This window comes from Myotis yumanensis, unplaced genomic scaffold (assembly GCF_028538775.1).
Source record: "Myotis yumanensis isolate MYYU_CA2020_CCGP unplaced genomic scaffold, mMyoYum1.0.hap1 SCAF_10, whole genome shotgun sequence".
NCBI classification, from domain to species: Eukaryota; Metazoa; Chordata; class Mammalia; order Chiroptera; family Vespertilionidae; genus Myotis; species Myotis yumanensis.
This window is the reverse complement of record NW_027223761.1, coordinates 54,722,687-54,744,729: the sequence shown is the minus strand read 5'-3', so window position 1 is coordinate 54,744,729 and position 22,043 is coordinate 54,722,687. Positions and strand designations below refer to the sequence as shown.

Here is a 22,043-nt window from a genome sequence, read left to right as displayed (position 1 = left end):
CACCCTGAGAGTACCACCACCCTGGGATATGGGCTTTGTGCATGCCTGTGGTCTCAGCTCTGTGTGTCTGTCAGTGAACATGAAGAAATATCCAAGAATTCCTTCCTAAGGACATTTATCTCTGAGTTTAAAATGGGGGCATGTTCATATTTTTTAAATTGAGAAAACCCAAAGAAGTATTAAAATAAAATATCAGTCACACAACCAACACCAATCATTGCTTACAGTTTGGTCATTTCCTTCTAACCTTATCTCCTCAAGACATTTATAAAAGCAAAATTGGGATTTTGTCGCACAGACAGGTCTATATCCTGCTTTTTAAAATGTAATGTCATTCATCACCTTTCTCCGAGGTCATTAGCCATTCTTCCACAAGGTCATTGGCAGAGCTGCCAGCTATGTCATAATTTTCACAGGAAAGCCTCCACTGTGGGATGCTTAGGTGGTTTCTGATCTTCTTGCTGATGTAATTGTGCTCCGATACCCATTTTTGCAGCTCAGTCTGTTTCCATCTCTGAGTTTCTCCTAAAGACAAATTCCTGGAAATGGAAATATTGAAGCAAAGGGAATGGTCACTTTTTAGATTCTTGACTCACACTGTCAAATAGGTTTTATGTATATGCATTCTGCGATGACCTCTCTCAAGAAAACTTGCCTTGACTTTGCATGGCCTCCTCCTCCCTGGACACTACACGTCCCTGCTTCTGAACAGAATGCACGCTGTAGCTCATGAGGAATGATGCTTATTCAGGCTTCATCCACAGATACCACCCATGAGTGGACAGGGGCAGACGTTGCTTCAGAGCTGGGAAATCATGGGAGCAGGAGGCAGGACAAGGGGAGGGGGAGAAGTACTGAACTGGGAGGCAGGGATGCTGGGCTCAGTACCCCTGGCAGCCGGGTGAGTCCCTGTTCCAATCTAGACTCGATTCCCCTTCTGGTACAAGAAGGAACAGGAACAGGAGGTTTCTGTGTGTTCTTCCACCCCTAAAGCTCTTCTCCATATGCCTCCCCACCAGCCTAGGAGACAGGAGGCGGATGGTGGCACAAGATTTAGAGTTGCTCGTCAACAACAGCCTTCAAGGTTGGCTCTGCACTGTGGTTCCCTCCCCGGAGCCAGATGCCTGGGTTTTACTGAAATTGTCCCTCAGCCACAAGGAACATGTGTGAAACCATGCATGCATGTAACACACTTTGTTTCAGTGACTATTCGAATCTGACACCTCCTGCTGTGCTTCAGCTGGGTTTAATATAGACCTTCGCTCTCTGTCTCCTAAAAGCTAGCTCTCAGCAAAAAAAAAAAAAAAAAAAAAAAAAAAAAAGGGAGGGGGAGGGGGGGGGAACCATTGCATCCCCCAGAAGGGTATTGGTGGCCTCTAGCAGATGCATTAAGATCCTTTGTCGTTACCCGGCCGGTTTGGCTCAATGCTTGAGCGTCGACCCATTAACCAAAAGGTCACTGGTTCGATTCCAGGTCAAAGCACAGGCCCGGGTTGCAGGCTCTACCCCCAGGAGGGAGCATGCAGAAGGCAGCCGATGGTTCTCTCTCATTGATGTTTCTATTTCTCTATCCCTCTCCCTTTCTTTCTCAAATCAGTAAAAACATATTTTTTAAAAAAATCTTTTGGCGTTGAAGGTCCAGCTCCCAGCAATGATGTGCTGAAGTTTAGAGCGGGCCCCAACCTGTAACAAACTCAGCAGAAAAGATAGCAGGACCCTATGAGTAACCGTGGCCATGCCATGTGCACAGACCACCCCGCTTAAGCCTGACAATAACCCTGTGAGTAGAACATCCATTATTGCCCTCTTTTTACACAGTAGGGTAAACTGAGGCCCAGAGAAGCTCGGCTAAAAGCAGCCAGGCTGGGATCCTCGTCCTCACCACACCACCTGCCTGGGTTTCTGTTGTTTTATAACTAAAGGTCATTTTTTTATTTTTAGAGTTTTTATTACTAAAGTTGCTTTAAAATCTTTATTTAAAAAAAAAGAAAAGGGAAATGGCATTTCTCCCACAACGCTCCATCTAATCTTTGTCTATGCATTATACTGTACACAGATGTAGTTATTACCTGGTTGTAATCATAATGTGCCCATGATTTTGTCCTAGATTTTTCAATGAAGATTATTCTGGGAATACCTTCTCTTTATTGAACAAGTTAAATTTATTTATTGACTTTGACATTTATTTATCTATTAAATGTATTTATTGAGTGTTTAGTCGGTGTCAGGCAGTCTGCTGGGCATGAGGGAGACGGATGAGAGCCAGGCGTGGGTGGAATACCTCCTTGTCAGTGTTTCAACATTGACACCTAATTGATCATTTTCATAGCTAATGTGCCACATCTGCTCAAAATGTCTGCTTCCCCCCCTGCGGCTTCAGGCCTCTGAATCACCTCTTCCTGGTTGTGGAAGGGAGAGAGCTCCCCCAGGCCCGCTCCCTCCTGTCGGAAGGAACCAGAGTGTTCCCCAGCTGAGAGGAGGAGCACAGCCTGACCCGCCCTTGCAACACCTAGTGAGAAAGAGCTGTTCCCACCCAGGCCACGGGGACCAAACCAGCACCTGTGGTGCGCCAGGCATAGTTCTAGGGATTACGTATCTTCATCTCTTTTAATTTTTACAACAGCTATAGGAGATATGGTTCTCCCTGTTTTACAGATGAGAAAACTGAGACAAACCTGTTAACTGAGAACTCACCCCAGGTCTCACAGCTCCTAGCGTCAGAGCTGGGATTTGAACCTGGGTCTCTGGCTGCAGAGCAGCCTTGTCTGCCATGGCATGCTGCTCAGAGAAGCCAGGTTACAGGCTAGGAAGAGAAGACTGGGAGGGTAGGTATTTCACATAGTAAGGGGTCCATAGACCCTCAGGATCAAGTCAGGATGATTCATGCTATTCCCATGGTCTCCCACCCCCCCTCCAAAAAAAAGGTGAACCCCCATCAAACCTTCTTCGATAAACTCAGGACACAAAAATCCAGAATCACCAAGTGACCACCATTGGGAAGATGGTGACTTAACTCTTTTCAAATGGATGTATTGTGTGATCTCTCACACTACAGTTCTTATTTAGGAAATGAATCAATTTGCAAGATTTTCCCGCCCAGAAGTCTTGGGGCACATCCCTCCCGCAGAGCAAGCCGGAGCAATATGTCAGTGCGTGGAGGGCGCTGTGTGACGGTGTGTAGTGTCGGAACAACTGGACCATCTGTGTGTATGTCTCTGCAAAACCTCCTGGGGCCACAGGAGCTCTCTAGTCAGAGAAAACACCTCCAGGCTTCCTGTTGAAGGAAAACATCTGGGTCCGCAGCCCTGAAACTCTGAGTCACTTTTACCTGACCCATCCAGAAGGTTTGGAAAAACAAATATGTGAGGCAGTGAGAAGGGACATGTGACTACCGTCCAACCGGGTAGGGGGAGGGAGCCCCAGTCAGGCGGTGCACCTGCTCTCGGCTCTCCGGCATGGCTGTGTGCAGACTGGGGTGTGCATTTTGCTTCAACCACACACAGCAGGGGCACAGACTGTCCGTGTTAGAAGAGACCTGACATACTTCTAATTAACCCCATCATTTCATACAGGAAAAGAGGTCCCAGAGCAGAAATGGCTTCCACCGTATTTGAGTCCAAGCCCCCCGTGCTCATCCCGCTCTGAGCTAAGGGTTCTATGGGGCAATCTGGGGCAGGGGGGGTGACTTTAAAATGGCCCCTGAGCCCTAGAGGACTTCTCCTGGCAGAAGTCTTGAGTTTTGATGGATCCACCTCCCAACGAGATGCTGTGTGAATCTCTGTGGAACTGACTGTTGGGGGGAGGGGAGGGTGGGAAGGGGGAGCAGGCCTGTTGGCTTGTGGGGAAACACACATGGAAACAAACTATCAACAGAGCCTGGTAAACGGTGCCTTAGGTGTTACTGAATAGCTGGGATCGCCAAACCCCCGCCTCTCGAGATGCTCCTTTTGCAGCTAATAAATCATCAGCAATCACCATGAGGTGCCAGTGGAGGCCCTCACTGTCTGCACACCTGTGGCCAATGAGGGGCCCTTCCCAGGATCTGTACAGCTCACCCTTGGGCTTAATGAGCTTCCAGAGAAATGTGTGCTGGGCATGACTGCCTCCCCAAGCGGGGTGGGAGGGAGGGGAGACAATGAACTGTGTCCCCAGTGGGAACCCAATGCCACGGCCTCCCCAGGCCCCCAGATGCCCTCTGAGTAACACTGTGTGCCTGTCGCTGTGCAAGATGAAGATTTTCCCAGACCAGAGGTTCATCTCTTTTCCAGCTTCAATCTAGTGCATGGCAGTGAGGAGGGGGAAGCCATTCTGTTTTCATTGCATTTCAACTGCAAGAAAACCCTTAGGAGTCAGAACTGGGCAGACAGCCACAGAGGGCACCTTCAACTCCCATGGCAGAGGAGGAAGTTCTGGCTCGCCTGCTTAGGATAAAGGCCTTAGCCTAAAGTTACAAATTTATTTAGTTCCGAACCTTGGTAACTACCTAATAAGGGGAAGCAGCCAGGCTTGAGTTAGTTAGTCCCTCCTGGGAAGACCCCTGATCTGGAAGCTGTCCTTTCCACCCTGCTGGTCCCACCTAATTTGCTTTGTGACCTTGGGCAGCTCACTTAACCTTTTCAGGCCTTAAAAACTCATGTACAGGAAGCTGAACCAAGTGATTTCTAAGACCTTCGTAGTCCTTAATCCAGCATCTCCTTAGTCCAGTTCTAGAATTCATGCCACTCAATCAGTAAGCACCTTTCAAGGGCCTGCTATGTGCAAAATCACTGAGGAGACGCAGATGAATACAGGACCTTTCCCTCAAAGAGCTTGCGTTATGCAATAGGATCATTATTATCCTGATTTCACAGAAGAAAAAAGAAGAAAAATGAACCAGGGTGAAGTTAAATACCTTGTCCAAAGTCACAGAGCTAGTTAAGTGACAGAGCCTAAATTCACACCCCACCTATTCCAAAGCCCAGAACCCCTTCTGATTCTAAAGCCAGGCCATATTGAGGGTGCTCATGGGGGCCATACTGAGGGTGCTCATGGGGCCATCCTGACCAGGGCCAGCAGACCCAGCAGTGCCCTCTCCGCTGCAGTGCCCTGCCTGCCAACTTTAAGATTCCTTCTGCCTCTCTTGATAGGGTTACTGGATTTAGCAAAGAGAAATATAGAACAGCAGTTGAATTTAAATGTTAGGTAAATAGCTAACATTTGTTAGCATAAGTACATTCCATGCAGTACTTGGGGCAAATTTATACTAAAAAATTATTGTCCATCTGAAGTTCAAATCTAACTGGCCCTCCTGTATTTCATCTGGCAATACTGCCTGCTAGAAACTTCTTAACAATTATGTGAGGAAGTCCAGAATGGAGGAGGACTGCAAGGAGAGAGGGTCCAGCCCCTTGCGGGCAGTCATTCTTAGAGACACATTGCTCAGTGGAACGCAGGGCAGAACGTGGACTTCTTGTTCCACGTGGTGCTAAGACAGCTGAGGGAGCTCCACCCCTCCTGCCAAAGGAGACCCGGCTGGCGGAGATGTGGACACGGACTGTGTCCATTCTGGCTCCCATGCTCCCCAGCCTGGTCTGCGGGGTAACAGCCTGGGCCTTCCCAGCCACTGCTGAACTCTTACAGGGGGACCAGGCAGAAGGGGAGGAGCCACCTCAGGCTCCCCGGTCACCACGCCATCAAATGATGGGGCCGAAAAGGCACTGTCATGAGACCCAGGCAAAGCAAGGCTCGGTTTCAGCTCAACGACTTTCCGGCTGTGTCAGCTTGGGCAATGTATTCAAGCCCTGGAGCTCCACCTTCCTCATCTGTCAAACGGGGATGAGAATGTGTAAGACCAAAGGATCAAATGACTTTTGATTCCGAAGGAGTGAGATTACTTGAAAGTTCTAAACGAATATAAGAAGCTATTTTTAATGTCATCTCCATATAGAAACTTTCTTTACAATATTTTTGTATGCTAACCTTTGAAGCATTTCAGGCATAAAACATCTTATTATAAAATTAAATATAAGGACCTTTTAAAGCTTTGTATTGTCACCCTTATAGCTCAATGGTACCTCATTATGATTGACCTTTCGTGTTAAATGCAGATATGCTGAGAAATGTTTGGAAACTCCTAAAATTCTTCAGTACCACTAGAGAATTTGGCTCACCCCAGAAACCACATATGCAGCACTAAGAAATTCACTCTGCTGCCTGACCCACCACCAGTCACATCTGTGGCTTGGCAACATTACAAAGTGAAACTTAACATGGACCCTTTCATCTCTATAAGAACTAAAAAAGTGAATATTTTCTGCAAATGCCAAGAGTTTTACTATTTTTATCAGTATTTTTGTATGCCCTTCCAGGCTATATGTGTGTGTTTCAAACGATTCATATTAGGATAGCAATTCTGTATCCTGCTTTTTTCACTTTAAATAATCTCACCTGCATTTGTCCAGGCGGCTGCATAGTCTTAAAAACCACCCATTTTGCTCTAGTTGGTTTGGTTCAGTGGATAGAGCATCGGCCTGCGGACTGAAGGGTCCCAGGTTCGATTCTGGTCAAGGGCACATGCCTGGGTTTCGGGCTCGATCTTCTGTAGGGGGCATGCAGGAGGCAGCCGATCAATGATCCTCTCTCATCACTGATGTTTCTCTCTCTCTCTCTCTCCCTCTCCCTTCCTCTCTGAAATCAATAAAAATAAAAATATTTTTTAAAAACCACCCATTTTAATGAATGTCTAGCTGTCCATCAAGTAGTTATACCATCATTTACTTTATTGTGCACTCTTACCTGATTGCTGCCTTCAGTGGCTTTTACATGGTCACTTTGAAAGTGACATGTGCAATGGTAGGCACCATATGTATGCCACTATCATCCTTTAGTCACACACACACACACACACACACACACACACACACACCCCTGCCAGGGCAGAATCCTAAACAATCTCAAGGATGTGTCATCCAGGGGGTGAGGACGTTAAGAAAAGGTAAGGACCCACGCTCTTTCTAAGTTAGACTTTGGTGCCTTGGAAAAGGCATTAAACCCACCTCAAGATTCTATGGACTCGGGATTGGGGGTGAGGGGCTGGGAAGGCAGGCATTCCTGTTCTTTCCTGTCCCCTACACCTTTGCCCAACCACCTTCCATAGCACCATCAAGATAGTGTGGACCTAGAGCGGGGTCTTTAACAAAAAATAAGTCAATTCTGGTTGATGTGCAGAAGAGCGACTAAGAGCTTGGTGGTTACACTCATGGACTCTCAAGCCAGGTAGCTTAGTTTGAATCCTGGCTTTTGCGCTTACTAGCCCAAGATCTGGGCAGGTTGTTTAGCCTCTCTGTGGCTTGTGGCCCCATTTTTTTTCATTCGTGTCCTCCAGGAAACATGTGACAACGGTGTGTAGAAAGAAGAAAAGGAGGAAGCAAAAGTCATTGGTAGGTGGGCAGGGCCTTAGAAGATGATGCAGGTATGGCATTGGTGAAAGGAGAGAAGGAAGGAAGGAAACAATAAGAAGAGCTCTGTCTGCAACCCAGCCCTAAGAGAAAGTCTCAGGCCAATAGGAATCCCTGAGCAAAGATTAGGAGTGCCAGCTGTGCAGGACTGGCCCACCCTAGCACCCACCATGCTCAGTCACAGGCTGGTAGCAGCCTGGAGAGAATGTGGTGGCTGGAAGCTGTCCACCAACTACCCACCCTCAGCAGGTTCTCTCAGGAGAGTTCTGAGGGGCACATCTCCGTGGCCACACCTTGTAGGGGAGCGTCAGTACTTAGAATATTTCCTATCATGCAGCACATAGGAAGCACTACGCCAGTTAAAGCTACTGCTATTAGTTTTCAGTGTGTGTTGTAATTCACAAAGCTCTTTCACATGTATGGCTTCACTTACTCATCACAATCACCCTGTGCCACAGTCGCTCATCGCAATTTCGTCCCCATTGGACAGGTGAGAGGAAGGCTCCGAGAGGTGGTGTGGTTTGCCTGAGGCCACACAGCTGGCCAGGGTGGACGTGAGACTTGACTCCAAGCCCCTGGAGGGCACAGCCCATGGCTCCCTTACCTCTGAATCTGCAGCAGCAGTTCAAATGGAGATGAAGATAACACTCAACCTGGTCCTCAATGAGCTGATATTTTTGAGAGATAGACACAAAAATAGATGATTCCTGGAGACTAGCTCATGGAATGACTTCCTATTTCCTAAACACACAGGTACTTTTTCCCCCTTCTGCTCCAGCCCCCAGTCTTTCTCTGTGCTGACTTCTCAGCCTGGAGGGCCCAGACCACCTGTCAAAATCTGTCTCTATCTTCTAATGCCTAACCGTTTTCTCCATGATGCAACCCTCCATTCCCAGTGGGAATCACTTTGCTCCTTCTCTTTGCTGCCATGGGCCACACTTTCTTCCAAAGAAATCAATGTTGCTCTACCCTGTAGCAGAGTTTGTGCGTTCACTCATCAGCCACCTGCCAGAGACTGAGCAGCTTAAAGGCAGCAACTATTCCTCACTCATCTACAAACCCTGTGAGGCCCAATGTCAGTAACAGATGCTCAGTAACCATGTCATACACAAGTGAGTCCACTGATTCTATGGAGGGGGGCTGGGCAGTATAGAAGAGGTGGGAAGTCAGCCAGTGTGCGTGGTCATCACACCAGTGCAGACACAGAAGGTATCCAAACAGTGTGTGAATGCTCTGACAAAGAGCTACAAGAGGTGGAGTGGGCAGGGGAGGGCGGGGGGATTCACCTAACACTGGCTAGCATTAAGGTAGGCATCTTTCTTGAACAAGAATTTCAGGTTATATCATTCTATTCTTGTATCCTCAGGGCCTAGCATACAACCAGGCACATGGTAGGTATTCAGTAAGACTTTGGAGGGAGGAAAGGAGGGAAGGAGTTTTTCTAATTTGAAACCAGATCAGTGGCTTTGGGACCGGATCCAATACTCCAATCCAGATGCTGTCTATGGCAGTTCTCAACCAGTGGCATTTTGCCCCCCCAAAAAGACATTTGGCAATGTCTACAGACACGTTTTTATTGTCACAGCTGAGAGTGCTACTGACTTATAGTGGCTAGAGATCAGAGACCAGTGCTAAATATCCTGCAATATGCATTCAGCCCTCACATCAAAGAATTATCCAAGGCAAAATGTCAACAGCACCACTGCTGAGAAGCTCTGAAATACACCCAAAGCCACAGCCAGAGGTGGGAAGACTGTGTCAGGGAGAGGCTCGCCTGTTCAAAGCATCCTTGGTTTCTGAAATGGGACCACCTGGGAGTCCACCCTCAGTCAGGGGCTTAGCCTTCAGACCTTTTGGAGGTGATACCTGGGGCTCATCTGGCTTCCTCCTCCCTCTTCCCCTCTCACCCCCTGGTCCTTCCCACTAAACCAGGACACTTGAGGATATGGATGCTGTCTGTTGCAGGAGCTGCTCAGAGACCCCCTGTACATCGGCCTGAAGCACCCGCGTGTGCGTGGGGAGAAGTACGATGAGCTGTTGGATGAGTTCATGCAGGCCGTGACAGACAAGTAAGTGGCTCATCTGTCCCTTTTGAACGAGGGCTCTCAGGAGATCACATGACTAAAGTCAACACTGGTTTTGGCAGATACACAAAAAAGAGGCGATAGACGTGTGCTTTTCCAGGTGGTCTGAAAAGTCCAACTGGACCCATGTACTTGGAAGTCTCAACGCCAGATGGGCTCATTGTCTGGAAGAAGGTTTGGGAGTAGAGAGGGGACGGGAGAGAGGTGATGGGTGAAGGCCTATGATCTGGAGATAGTTAAGTATCTGGTGTTTCAGGAGGAAAACCTTCTTAGCCTGAGTTGTTCTGGGTTCTCGGCATAATTAGGGATGTTGTGAGTGGTTGTCACTTTCTACCTCTAAGTGGGGACCAGGCAGCATTAATAAGCCACCGTGGGCTAAGCCTGTGAGATTTATGAGGTGTCATCTCTGCATGGGGGTGCACAATATTGGCGCTTCCACGCACTCTTTCCTGCCCCATCTGTCTGCCATCATGGCTACCGGCTCACCCTGCCGAGGCTGGCGTGCTGCTGGGAGGGAGTTCTGGAAACAGCACCCTGCACACCCACACTTAGTCTGACAGGCAAGTCAGTCAAGATAGAGTTTCAGCAGCTCAGCAGGTCCCCGCAGTTTTGGCAGGTCCCCTTCTCACTTGAAAACCTGCAACCTTGCTTGCTGACCCTGGAGTGCCCAGGCATGACACAGCTGGTCTGGATGTCTTTGGCGAAGTGGTCTCTTACCGAGTTCAGCCATTCAAACCAAGCATTGGCTGGAGAGAGAGCTGCTCCATCGTCTGCAGCCTATGAAGTCACATTTGGGTGGGCTTTTGGGGTGGGAAGACTGACACACACACACACACACACACACACACACACACCACACACTTCTAGGTTTGTGACCTTGGGCAGGTTACTGAACAGCAACATTTTGTTGTTTTGTGTGTTTTTTTATTTTGTTTCCTAAAATGAGAGAAAATGATATTGTCGTTATATAGGATGGGAATGACCTGTAGAAAAAAAAAAGGAAGTTAGTAATAGAGTATGGGATGTGGGGGCAAAGTTCCTTATGAAGCAAGAGGGCAAGGTTCTAGTGCTTAGTCTTAGCTGGGAGTACAGACGCCCATCCGCAGAACAGAGGGAGGGCAGAGCAGTGGGATCCAGAGCCTGTGGAATCCCTATTGGGTGAAGACAAGATCATCTGCTGAGAGTAAAGATGGGAACGGAGGTGGTGGAGGCTTAAGGATGGAGGCAGTATGACCTAGAATGCCCAGACTGGGGAATTAGAGGATGATTACTGGGCAGCTCCATGGGCCCCCTTGAGGTTACTCGTCATGAAGTTAACTGGGGCCAGTTAACCTATTTCTGTGTTTTTCTCTAGCCAGTTTCAACTGTCTGGGTGCTGTGTAGAAATAGAGAGTAGGATTTAATCGGTGCTGGGATTTTGCCATGCAAGAAAGAAAAAGAGAGAGAAAGGAATTGGGAGTGTATTCAAGGGTGTGATTATAGCGATATGTCATGAGGTCTAAACTGGGTAAGAAGGGACATGAGGACACAGTGGTGGAGAAAGGTCAGGGACAGCACTATGGTCAATGGATGGGAAGTCCTGGTGAGGCCAAAAAACTATTGACTTGGGTACTGTTGGGAAGCATGGGCCTTGGTTGGAAAGCCTGTAAGGAAGAAATTCCAAAAGGTCTGAATCTCCAGGGGAATTGGCTGAAGGCAACTGCCCCTGCCTTGACTTTTCCAAACAAGTCTGAGTCCCCAGGTGTTTACTGGAATCTTTATGCTTAGTCTTTAGACATCCTTGCTTAAAGGACACTGCAGTCGCATATGTCTTCTCAAGAATGCTTACCCTGCTGATAATATCTAATAGTTAATTTTAGTTCAAGCTATCCTATATAATAAAAGCCTAGTATGCAAATTGTCCCGCCCACCGGGAGTTCATCCAGAAGTTCAGCCAGGGGTGGGGCCAGTCTAGGGAAGGGAGGGAGTACTGACCGGCAGCAAGCAGCCACTAGGGACCCTACCAGTGCATGAATATCATGCACTGGGCCTCTAGTTGTTATAATAAAGACCTAAGAAGACAGGTAAATGAGGCTGTTTGGTTTCTCTAGCCAGGCAGTCCCTTAGGCCTCTCTTTCACAGAAACATATGTCAGAGTCATTATTCATCAGTCGCTCAGGGCCTGCTGGTCAGCCCTGGCAGGGTACTAGATGGAATGAGCTGGAAAGAAAGGATATAGTAATCAGAGCATTGGGTATTTGAAGCTGGGATTATGGGGGAAGTGCTGCTAATGAGATGTGGCCACCAAAGCAGCTAATTTAAGGGTCAGCTACATCTACCAATAGAGGCATAGCATCTAGAACAAGGTAGGTGAACATCCACTTAATCCCCCCGCCCCCCTTTCAGACCATCCTGAATACCACATTTGGTTCTGGACAAGATACTTTGAGGATCATAAATTCCCTAAAGTGTCTTTGGAGAACAGCAAGCCTGATGGTGAAGGAAGTTAAAGGCTTAGCCTGGTGGGAGAAGACTTAGGGACTGCTCTGTCTATATCAACAGCATGGTACTTCCTCCAGATATCTGAAAGCTGTTCTTCCAGAAGAGGACTGGACTTGTTTCTGTATCCTCACATGGAGAAAGACCAATTGGTAAAATGCCAAAGGAGGCAGTTTTCAGCTCAAAGCACTGGGCCTTCTGTGAGAATGAGTTCCCTGTCCCAGAAAGAGTTCAAGAATAGGTTGCATGACTTGTTGCTAGTGCTCTTATAAGAGGAAATTTAAGCTTCAGATACTCTTTAAGATGCCTTCCCACCCCAGCATTCTATTAGGACTGCTTAAGATCCCTGGCTGGCAGGATAGGTATTATTATTGTCACTTTATAGAATAGGAAACCAAGGCCCTGAGAGGCCAAGGAACTGTATCAGGTCACACAGCATCTGGCAGAGCAGCAAACTGAACCTGGGTCTGCTGACTCTGAGGCCAGACTGCTTTCTACAATGCTGAGTTCCTGTGGATGACAAGAGAAGGGAATGGCATGGGCTGTGAGAGCCTCTCTTCTGCTTCCTGTTTCCAGGGATCACTGCTTATCTAATGAGTAACTAGTCATTCCATGATTCCCCACAGGGAAACCTTGTTATTCATGTGAGAAGGTTACATAAATTAGGATGTAAGAGGCCCTTCAAATTATCATTAAAGTCAGCTTATGGTCTCACAGACACACAAGCAGTCCAGGGGTGAACCCTTGGGGAGAGCCATGAGTCAGCCAAGAAGAATGTGTCCTTGACAGCGGGTTGTTTTGAGTTTCTAATAAGCTAACACAGATGTTTGTGGATACTGTAGGTGGGGAAGGAGCTGGTCTCTCCAGGCACTCTGGGGAATATAGTAGCCCCAAGATGGAATGCCCGGCCTTGGGTGAGTCAGCAGCCCCAAAGCCAAACACAATGTATTTTAAGAAAGAACCTTAGGAAACATTGACTCCTACCTTCAACATCCTTGCCTCTTTCCAAACATCCTACTAATAAAAAGCTCCTCTTCTTGCAGATGTGTTATAAGATTTTGGGGCGGGGGGGGGGGGGAGGGGGCGGGGGGTGGTGCTGAAAAAGAGTCAGTATGGCCCTGGCTGGTGTGGCTGAGTGTTTAGACTCGCAGCAGTTGTCAACCTGTGGGTCGCGGCCCCTTTGGCTGTTGAACGATCCTTTCACAGGGGTCGCCTAAGACCATCTTGCATATCAGATATTTACATTACGATTCATAACAGTAGCAACATTACAGTTATGAAGTAGCAACGACAATAATTTTATGGTTGGGTCACAACATGAGGAACTGTATTTAAAGGGCCAGAAGGTTGAAAAGCACTGGTTTAGAGTGTCGGGCCTCGAACCAAAGGATCTCAGTTTCTATTCCTGCTCAAGGGCATGTATCTGGGTTGCAGGTTTGATCCCTGGCACCAGTTGGGGTATGTGCAGGAGGCAACCAATCTATGTGTCTCTCTCACATCAATGTTTCTCTCTTTCCCCCACCCACACCCTCCCTCCCTCCTTTCCACTCTCTCTCAAAAAACAATGGAAGAAATATCCTTGGGTGAGGATTAACAACAACAGCAAAGAGTCAGTATGGTTCAGTTACTATCCTGGAGTTTGGCCAGTGGGGAAGACCCACCAGGGCAGGGGTGTCTCCATGTAAAGCTGTGAACCGTAGCAGTAGGTAACTGTGAGTGTCCTGCTCACAGCTGAGACAATGCTTGATGTTTCTGTGGCAAAGACTAGTTGTCCCATTCTTCTTGCTCTTTCTCTGCTATGTGGTGGGACCTGGAGCACTGCACCTGAGGGACAAGTTTTCCCCCATGATTCCCACTGACATTGTTCATTTCTGTTACTTACAGTAGAATGGATGGGCATGGTCTGTTGGGTGTGCACCTAGAGCTCAGGCCTGTCTGATACTGGGCCTGGGTTGGACTGAAATTTGATGTCAGCAGCAGCTTCAGCCTTTCAGTAGACCAGGAAACCACCCCCTTTCTCTCTAGCACCCCAATCCCTAAAGAAAGAAATTGCTAAGCTGCTGAGATAAAAGTGATAAAGAAGAAGGGAAATGATAGTTTTTTAAAAACTGACTTCTTTTTTAAGTCATCTGCTTTTTAACTCCAGGAAAATTTCTTCTTTTTGAGTCTCTTCATCTTTCTACCTCTGGATAAATGATCTCTACTGTGCTGTGATCATGTGGGAGAAGAGTAGGATTTTTTCCCTTCAACTTGAATATATCCCTGTATTTTGCATGAAGGAGAGATTTCCCATATTTCCATCAGAGTAATATAATTGCTTTAATTCTTAAGCATAAGTGAACATGATAAAAAAAAAACACATATGCTGAATTACTTATGAAGAATACATTTAAAGCTATTTTAAATGTGCTGTAATTTGTAAGATATTACTTATTAAGAAATTGCTTGTTATGTTTTATTTTTATCATCTGGTGGTAAAGGCTTTCTTAAGAACTTGCAAGTACTTAAGAACTAAATGAGAGAGAACATTGTATAACCACCCTGCCGTTCCTTTAATGCAATATAATAACACTCTGAAATTAAGACTTATTTTCAGTACATTGTTTTAAAGATTACAAATAGCTATTTCAAAAGCTTGTTTAATCCATAACAAAGACATATTACTGTCAATTTTTTAAAATCAAAATGAGCCCAGCTGGTGTGGGTCAGTGGATGAGCATTGTTCAATCAGCAAGAGGTTGCTGATTCAATTCCTAGTAGGGTTTCTCTCCCATCAATGTTTCTATCTCTCTCTCTCTCCTTTCCTCTCTCTAAAGAAATATTTTTAAAAATCAATATGAACATTACTGAGCATCTGTTGTATACAAGACACTGTGCCAGGCATAGTCAGCAAATCCACGAAGAGATAAACAGTCCCGCCCTCAAGCTTTTCATTTCAAGATGTTGTTATGTATCTAGTGGAGCTGAGAACTGACCTCTAAGCTTTCATAGCCTCTGCGTCTCTACATAAGCCAGGAGCTCAAGACGAGTTCTAGGATGGAAATAGAAAGTTGGGATTTGCCAGCATAGATGATATTTAGGGTGAAGGCAATGGCGAGTTTGGCTAGGGAAAGAGAGTAGAGCACAAAGAGACTGCGGCTCCCCACCGTTTTCCTAACCATGCGCTATGGACAATTGCAAGTCAGAGTACTCACATAATTTAGGCTCGAATCTGAATAAGCAACAGAAGAAAAAACACATTCCATACAGATGATGCACCATGAGAAAAGCAAGAACACAGGAAAGGCAAGGAGTATGCAGAGGACGCTAGGAGACCGGCTCTAATTATCAGAGCTCAAAAGTAGAAAGGGCTCCAGCCATCTAACCCAGGGGTCTGTAAACCAAGCTTCCACGAGCGCCAGGCATTTACAGAGGTGCATGGGCGGGGCAGGGCGGGGGGGGGGGGGCGGGGGGACTACAAATGAAGTCTTTCCCACCTGCCATATAAGATTGAAACTGCTTGAGAAACATTTTATTGTTTTTTACTTGCTTTCTGTATCAGGGTTCTGGCAGGGGGTCTAGTGTTGGGGCCTCTACAAGGCAGGACATCGGGACTGAGGTTCTTGCAGAAATCTTGGAGCTTCAAAGGGTTGCCCTCCCATGAAGAAGAAAGAGGCTCTGCTCCCCAACATAGGGAAACGACTAGGAACTTGTAGAGGGAAATGTTTCTTGGACAAAACTAAAACCAAACCTTCACCACATGTAAATTTAAAGTCCACATTTACCATACACGCCTGGTGCAAAAAAATCCCAAGTTAAGAAATGAGTATGAACTGTTGTCCCCTCCCAGTGCGATGGCTGAAGAACCGGGCAGAAGGAAAAGCATAACTCCCCCATGGGGGCGCCCCCACACCCATGCTGTGTGCAGTTCCTGGAGGGGAAAAACAATGCTCCAAGGAAAATAGAGTCATGATTCACGGAAACAGTTCACACGGTGGGAAAAGCAGATACACAGCCAATAGAACAATTAGGACCCCAAGAAAAAGAAATACTCTGAGAAAGATTATAAAGCAGCTATACTTCAATGTGTGAAAGAGATGTTTTTCTAGGAAGTAAGTAATAAGGAAAGTACCCAACACTGTGGAAAGAAAATGTCAGGCAGACTTTTAAAAAGAACCGACGGAAACTTCTGAAGTGAGGCATGGGCATGGAGACCCAGCGGGGTGCACGAGTGGGAGGGCAAGACACCCTCAGAAAACCCAAAACCTCCCCAATTCCCGCCTGCAGGTGTTCCCGGCACACCCTCCGTTCTTGCTACTGATTATCCAGAAAGGAACTGGGACACCAAGATGTTTCACTAAGAAAGAGCCTTCTGAGCTGCTGTTGACGCAACAGCATTACTTGAGGGAAAGAGAGGTTGGGTAAGACTGGAATCCCCACATCCCAGCATGATCACTCCATGCCGGACAGTCAAGGGCCTGGTATAGTCACTCTCATTTCCTCTGTTTCTCCCTTTCTCCGTATCCTGCACATTGAAACACACGCATACGCAGTCTCATCTTATTCGGCATTCATTTTAGTAGGCTTAACCACATTGGGGTTTTTTTTAAATATATTTCTTTATTGACTTTAGAGAGGGAGGGAGAGGGAGAGAGAGAGAGAGAGAGAGAGAAAAACATCAATGATGAGAGAGAATCATTGATCGGCTGCCTCCTGAACGCCCCCTACTGGGGATCGAGCCCACAACCCGGGCATGTGCCCTTGGCCGGAATCGAACCTGGGACCCTTCAGTCCGCAGCCGATGCTCTATCCACTGAGCCAAACCGGCTAGGGCAACCACATTGGTTTTTAATAAAGTTGGGTAACTAGAAAAAAATTCCTGAAAACAAATGATTCCATCAAGATAAGTTATGTAAAGAAAGAAATACACCCGACTGTTCACAGTGATTACAGTTGAGGCGTGAGATTGTCAGGGGGTTTTGTTTGCCAAGCCATTCATTTCTATAATGTATGATTGTTGGTGAGCAGGCATTTCTTTTGTAATTAAAAAAATAATGGATTTTTTATCATGAGTTAAGCAGCCATTCTTTACTAAAGACAATTGTGCCTTGCATTAAAAAATAATAATTAAAAAATAAGCAAGCATTTCACCCTTCACTCTCTGGTGAATTGAGTGCTGAGCTGACCTGGGGTCTTACAGACAACAAAGCAACTCACAGACATGGACTCATTTAACACAATAATCCTATTAAGTAGATGCAATAATTGTTCAATCTCACAAAATAGAAGTTCCAGAAAGGGATCTTTGTCAACTATTCACTGCTGTTTCATCTCAAGCACCCAGAAAAATGCCAGATGCAATGTGGATTCTCCACAAACAATGAATGAATGAATGAACACTTTACAGATGAGGAAACTGAGGTACAGAGAGATTAGGGAACTTGTCCAAGGTCAAACCTGTAGCAAATGATGGAGCCAAGCTGTGAGCCCAGGTGGTCTAACTCCAGAAACCACCCTCTATACTCTCTCTTTCTGCTCTTTTAACATGAAAGCAAAGTTCAACATATTCTAGACACCTTCTTGATACAAGGAAGATCAGTGAGAACGTCTGTGTCCTACTCAGCACACTCCTGTTTTCTCTCTCCAGTTTGCTCTAGGGCAGGCTCGGTGCCCCACCCTGCTTCTCCATCAAAGGGGCTCTGGAGGGACCAGCCATCAACTCCCATTTTTAAAACTCTAGCTACTGGCAGTGAGGAAAGCATCTTCTTTTTTATTTTGTATTTTTAAGATATAATAGATATATGACTTTGTGTAAGTTTACGATATACACATGTTAATTTGATACATTAACATATTGCCATATGAGTACCACCATAACATTAGCTAACACCTCTATCATGTCACATAATTATAATTTCTTTTTTGTGGTAGAAAAAGCCGCCAGCATCTTGGTCAGTTGGCTGGCACTCCTGGTTCCTCCTTTTTAAAAAAATATGTATTTTTATTGATTTCAGAGAGGAAGGGAGAGAGAAAGAGGGATAGAAACATCAGTGATGAGAATCATTGATCAGCTGCCTCTTGCACACCCCCTCCTGGGGATTGAGCCTGAAACCTGGGCATGTGCCCTGATGGGGATTCAAACCATAACCTCCCAGTTCATAGGTCAGTGCTCAACCACTGAGCCACACACATGGTTCTTCCTTCTTAATCACCAAGGTCAGTGGTCCCCTTGACCCTCCATTCTCCAGAGTGAGGCACCTCCTGCAGGCCTCTCCACAAACTACAATACGCCCACCCCTCCCTGTATAACCCACTCCCAGGAGGGTGAGGGGGTGTAGCTGAGAGGCTCTTTGGCTCCAAGCTTCTTCTGTTGCATTTAAAATGATATAAACAAAGGAAAACCCCCAACCTATGGCATCCAGACTACAAAGAAAGTTTCAAAATTTTACTCTAAGCCTTGATTGTAAATTTCAAGGGAGCGTTCACATTCTGAGTCCTTCTCAGCAGAGACGGTCACTGGTCAGTATATTTGAATTTCAGGAATATCTTCTGTCAGTCAATCTGCATCTTACCTCATTCCCCAGCTGGTCCTCCCTAGGACTCAGATATCACAGTTTTAAAATACCTGAGCAAGAAACACCTGTCCGTTTGCTCCAACTCCCTCACTTTAGACATAAGGAAACTGAGACAGAGAAAATTATTTCCCCACCGTCAGATGAGAAAAGCACTGGGGAATTAAGGGAACCTGTCCAGTTGTTTGCTCTCCTTCACAAAATTCATGGAACCTTTATCTGTATTTATCCTGTGCTTTCTCTGTACAACCAGAGTGTGTCCAGTAAAAAGAAAAGATCTGTCCTAAAGAATTCCATTCTCCCTGAAATGGTGATATAAACACAGGAAATAATCAGAAAATGGTTCAAGGCAGCATCGAGTTATCAATTTCTTCTTGTATTCATCATCCATTCATTCATCCAATGGATAGATATTTGCTGAACATAGGGATAAGTCAGAAACAGACTTTGTTCTCCAGGAGCTTACAATCGACCAGGGGAAAAAGAGACATGCTCAAAGATTTACTGCTGGCCAAAACCGGTTTGGCTCAGTGGATAGAGCGTCAGCCTGCGGACTGAAGGGTCCCAGGTTCGATTCCGATCAGGGGCATGTACCTGGGTTGCGGGCACATCCCCAGTGGGAGATGTGCAGGAGGCAGCTGGTCGATGTTTCTCTCTCATCGATGTTTCTAACTCTCTATCTCTCCCTTCCTCTCTGTAAAAAATCAATAAAATATATTTAAAAAAAAAAAAAAAAGATTTACTGCTGGGTCTGTGTAGGTTGAACACACAACTAGTTAACTGCTTTTCCTGCGGTGTGTCGATCAAGGCTGGTGAGGGTGGAAGGTGGTCAAAGGGACTGGGGCATTTGGTTGGGTTTAAAAGTCATGGTCATCTGCCCAGGAAAGAGCTAGCAACTCACTTTTACAGAGCCCCTACTACGTGCTGGGTGCTTTACATTTAATTATCACAGCAACCCTCAGAGATCAAGCATTGAGGCTCAGAAAGGTTAAGCAACTTGTCCAAAATCACCCAGCTAGAGATTGGAAGATTGGGACTCACCAGAAACCCATCTGGCTCCAGAGCCTGAGGTTGTTTACCATGGACCCTCTGCTGCCTGCTCTTCCACCCGGCCCTCCCCACAGTGGCTCATCTGTAATAGCTTGAATCCTTGAGGGTAAAGGAAATGGCCCAAGTGATTGTGAAACAAAGATGCTTGGTCATTGTGGCCTCTGGAAAAGAGAGTGCAGCTCAAAGGGGTAAAGTCCTACGGGATGTGCACCACCAGGCACTCCTCTGGTGGAACTATTCTCTGTCATTCATTCATTCATTCATTCATTCATGTTTTCCTATGTTCAATATCTAGGGAGCCAGGCTAGGGTAGGGCCTGGGCATAGGGCAGCCTGTCTGCTTGGTGTTTTAACGTGGGTGTCTGAAGCTGATTTGCCCAGAGGGCAGGAAAGGGGCCCTGTAAAGCTCCTTCTTCAGTTGTCCTGCCACCCATGGTGAGTGAGACACACCCCCGCCCTCCAAGACATGCCTCCTGCCTGCTTTGATCTAGTCTGTCACCCAACCTGACTCACTCTTCCCCTTTCTTCTCCATCGTGACTTGGGCTCACTTTGGTCCCAAAAGCCCACAAACACAGACTGGGTTTTCCGACTTTATTGTCTTCCACCCCTAGACTCACTGCCATTCAAGGTGGGACTTAGCCCATTCTGTGAGCGAGGGGCAGGTTAGACTCTGAGGGGAGGTTGAGGCGTGACTGTATGACAGACCGTATGATGCAAATGCTAGGGTAGTTCAGCTGAATAGAGAGATCAGAATGGACCAAGCTAATCAGAGAAGCTTCATGGAAGACACCAGGGGCCTCGTGACCTGTCAAATGCTGACGCTCTCAAATCAGCTGGTGGGCTGGTGGCTGGGAAACATGCACAGGCTTTATGAGCACAAAGTTGAGGAGTGAGTTTGCCGTGTCCTAGAGGAAAAACTCAGCACCGACCTCTGACCTTTGAGAGGTCAGGGGTCAGCATGTCAGCCACCATCCTCTTCCCAGCACTGGGATTTCTGGCGCCATTTGCGTGCTTGCCCAGGAACTCAGACAAACAGGGAGATTGCGGAGGAAATCCAAATAGTTCCTGAAGTGGTTTCTGTCTGGCCGGGGATTGAGTTAGAACAGTGACTGAGGAACGGCCACATTATTCTGGGACTTTTGCTTAGAAGTTGCTGCTTCCTGTCAATATCTTATTACGTGATGGGAGTTTTCCCCATTGGGCCAGAATGCCAGTCAGGGGAGCCCGCCAGTCTGGCTGCAGGAGCTGTGCTCACAGGGGAATCTCCCAGTGAGGGGCCTGGGAAGGAAGGGCCTCAAGGGTCCACCCCCACTCCCCACCCCCTGCAGGAATCCCTTCCTCCACTTCTTTGCCAAGTGGAGCCTCAGGGACCACAGCATCACTTCCACGGCCTGGCAGCCCCTTCCCATCCAGTGTCTGAAATCTCTGCCTTATGTGGCACCGAAAGGTGTGTCCTTCTGACGTCCACCTGTTGGCTCTGCTGTTTCCCAGGCCAATAAACAGAGCAGTCCATCAACTTTTTGAAGATCTGATTATACTTCATTCCACTTGACGTTATCTTTTTCGGTCTCAATAGTCCCACTGTCTCGAATCCATGGTTTCCAGTTTCCTCACCTACAGAACAGTTCCCCTGTCATCCCTGTGGATCGTCTCCAAGCCCCGCCCCAGCAGCCTGACTCCCTCCCTCATACTTGTCCATGGTGGAGCTGGGGCATGAGGGCTCCACTTCCTTCCCTCCACCAGCCTGGGAGGTCCTAGCAAGAGGGACCATGTCTTCTTCACGGTCTAACTGGACTCTGGCTCCCACCTCCTCCCATCTCTTTAGGCTCACCCCCATCCTTACTCATCTCAATCCATACGGGCTCCATTATCTCATATGCACACTTCCCATCTCAAAAATGAATCAATCCATCCTTCAGTCCCACATCCCCCAGTGGCTGTCACCCTCCCTCTACTTCATAGCAAAGCTTCTTAAAATTCAATGACATTTCCTCCCCTTCCAGTCACCCTTTAAGCCCCTGAAGAATAACTCCCTCCCCACCACTCCACTTCTAAATGCCAATGCCCGTAGACACCTCGAGATCCCTGTTTCTCAGGACATCTCAGCAGCACCTGACACGCCTGCCCTGCCCGCCCACCTTCCACCTGGCCAGTCCTGCTCGCTTTCCCTTGCTGGACTCCCTTCCTCTGCCCCCTCTGCTCTTTGGATGCAGGTGTTCTGTCCTTGGCCCTGCTCTCTGCTCCCCAGGGTTCTGTCCTTGGCCCTGCTCCCAGCTCGCTGCACATGCGCAGCCTGAGACCCTCATTCAGGCCCGTGATGGGCGGCTCCCAGTGCCCTGAACTTCCCGTTCCTTTCTGCTGAGCCCCGTGGAGTCTGTTGCTCATGAGCACATCCCTCAGGCATCTCGGCTCCTCAGGCTCAGCACACGCCAAACCTGTCTTAC

At 47.2% G+C, this 22,043-nt stretch overlaps 1 protein-coding gene across 1 annotated transcript in view; it reads left to right on the top strand.

The window, feature by feature from the left end:
• Window positions 1-22,043, top strand: part of ME3 (malic enzyme 3) — a 175,223-nt gene that overhangs the window by 123,556 nt on the left and 29,624 nt on the right. Inside the window, exon 6 of the mRNA XM_070425814.1 lies at window positions 9,402-9,505. Within this exon, the coding sequence (XP_070281915.1) occupies window positions 9,402-9,505 (104 nt within the window). The remainder of the gene's footprint in view (window positions 1-9,401; window positions 9,506-22,043) is intronic.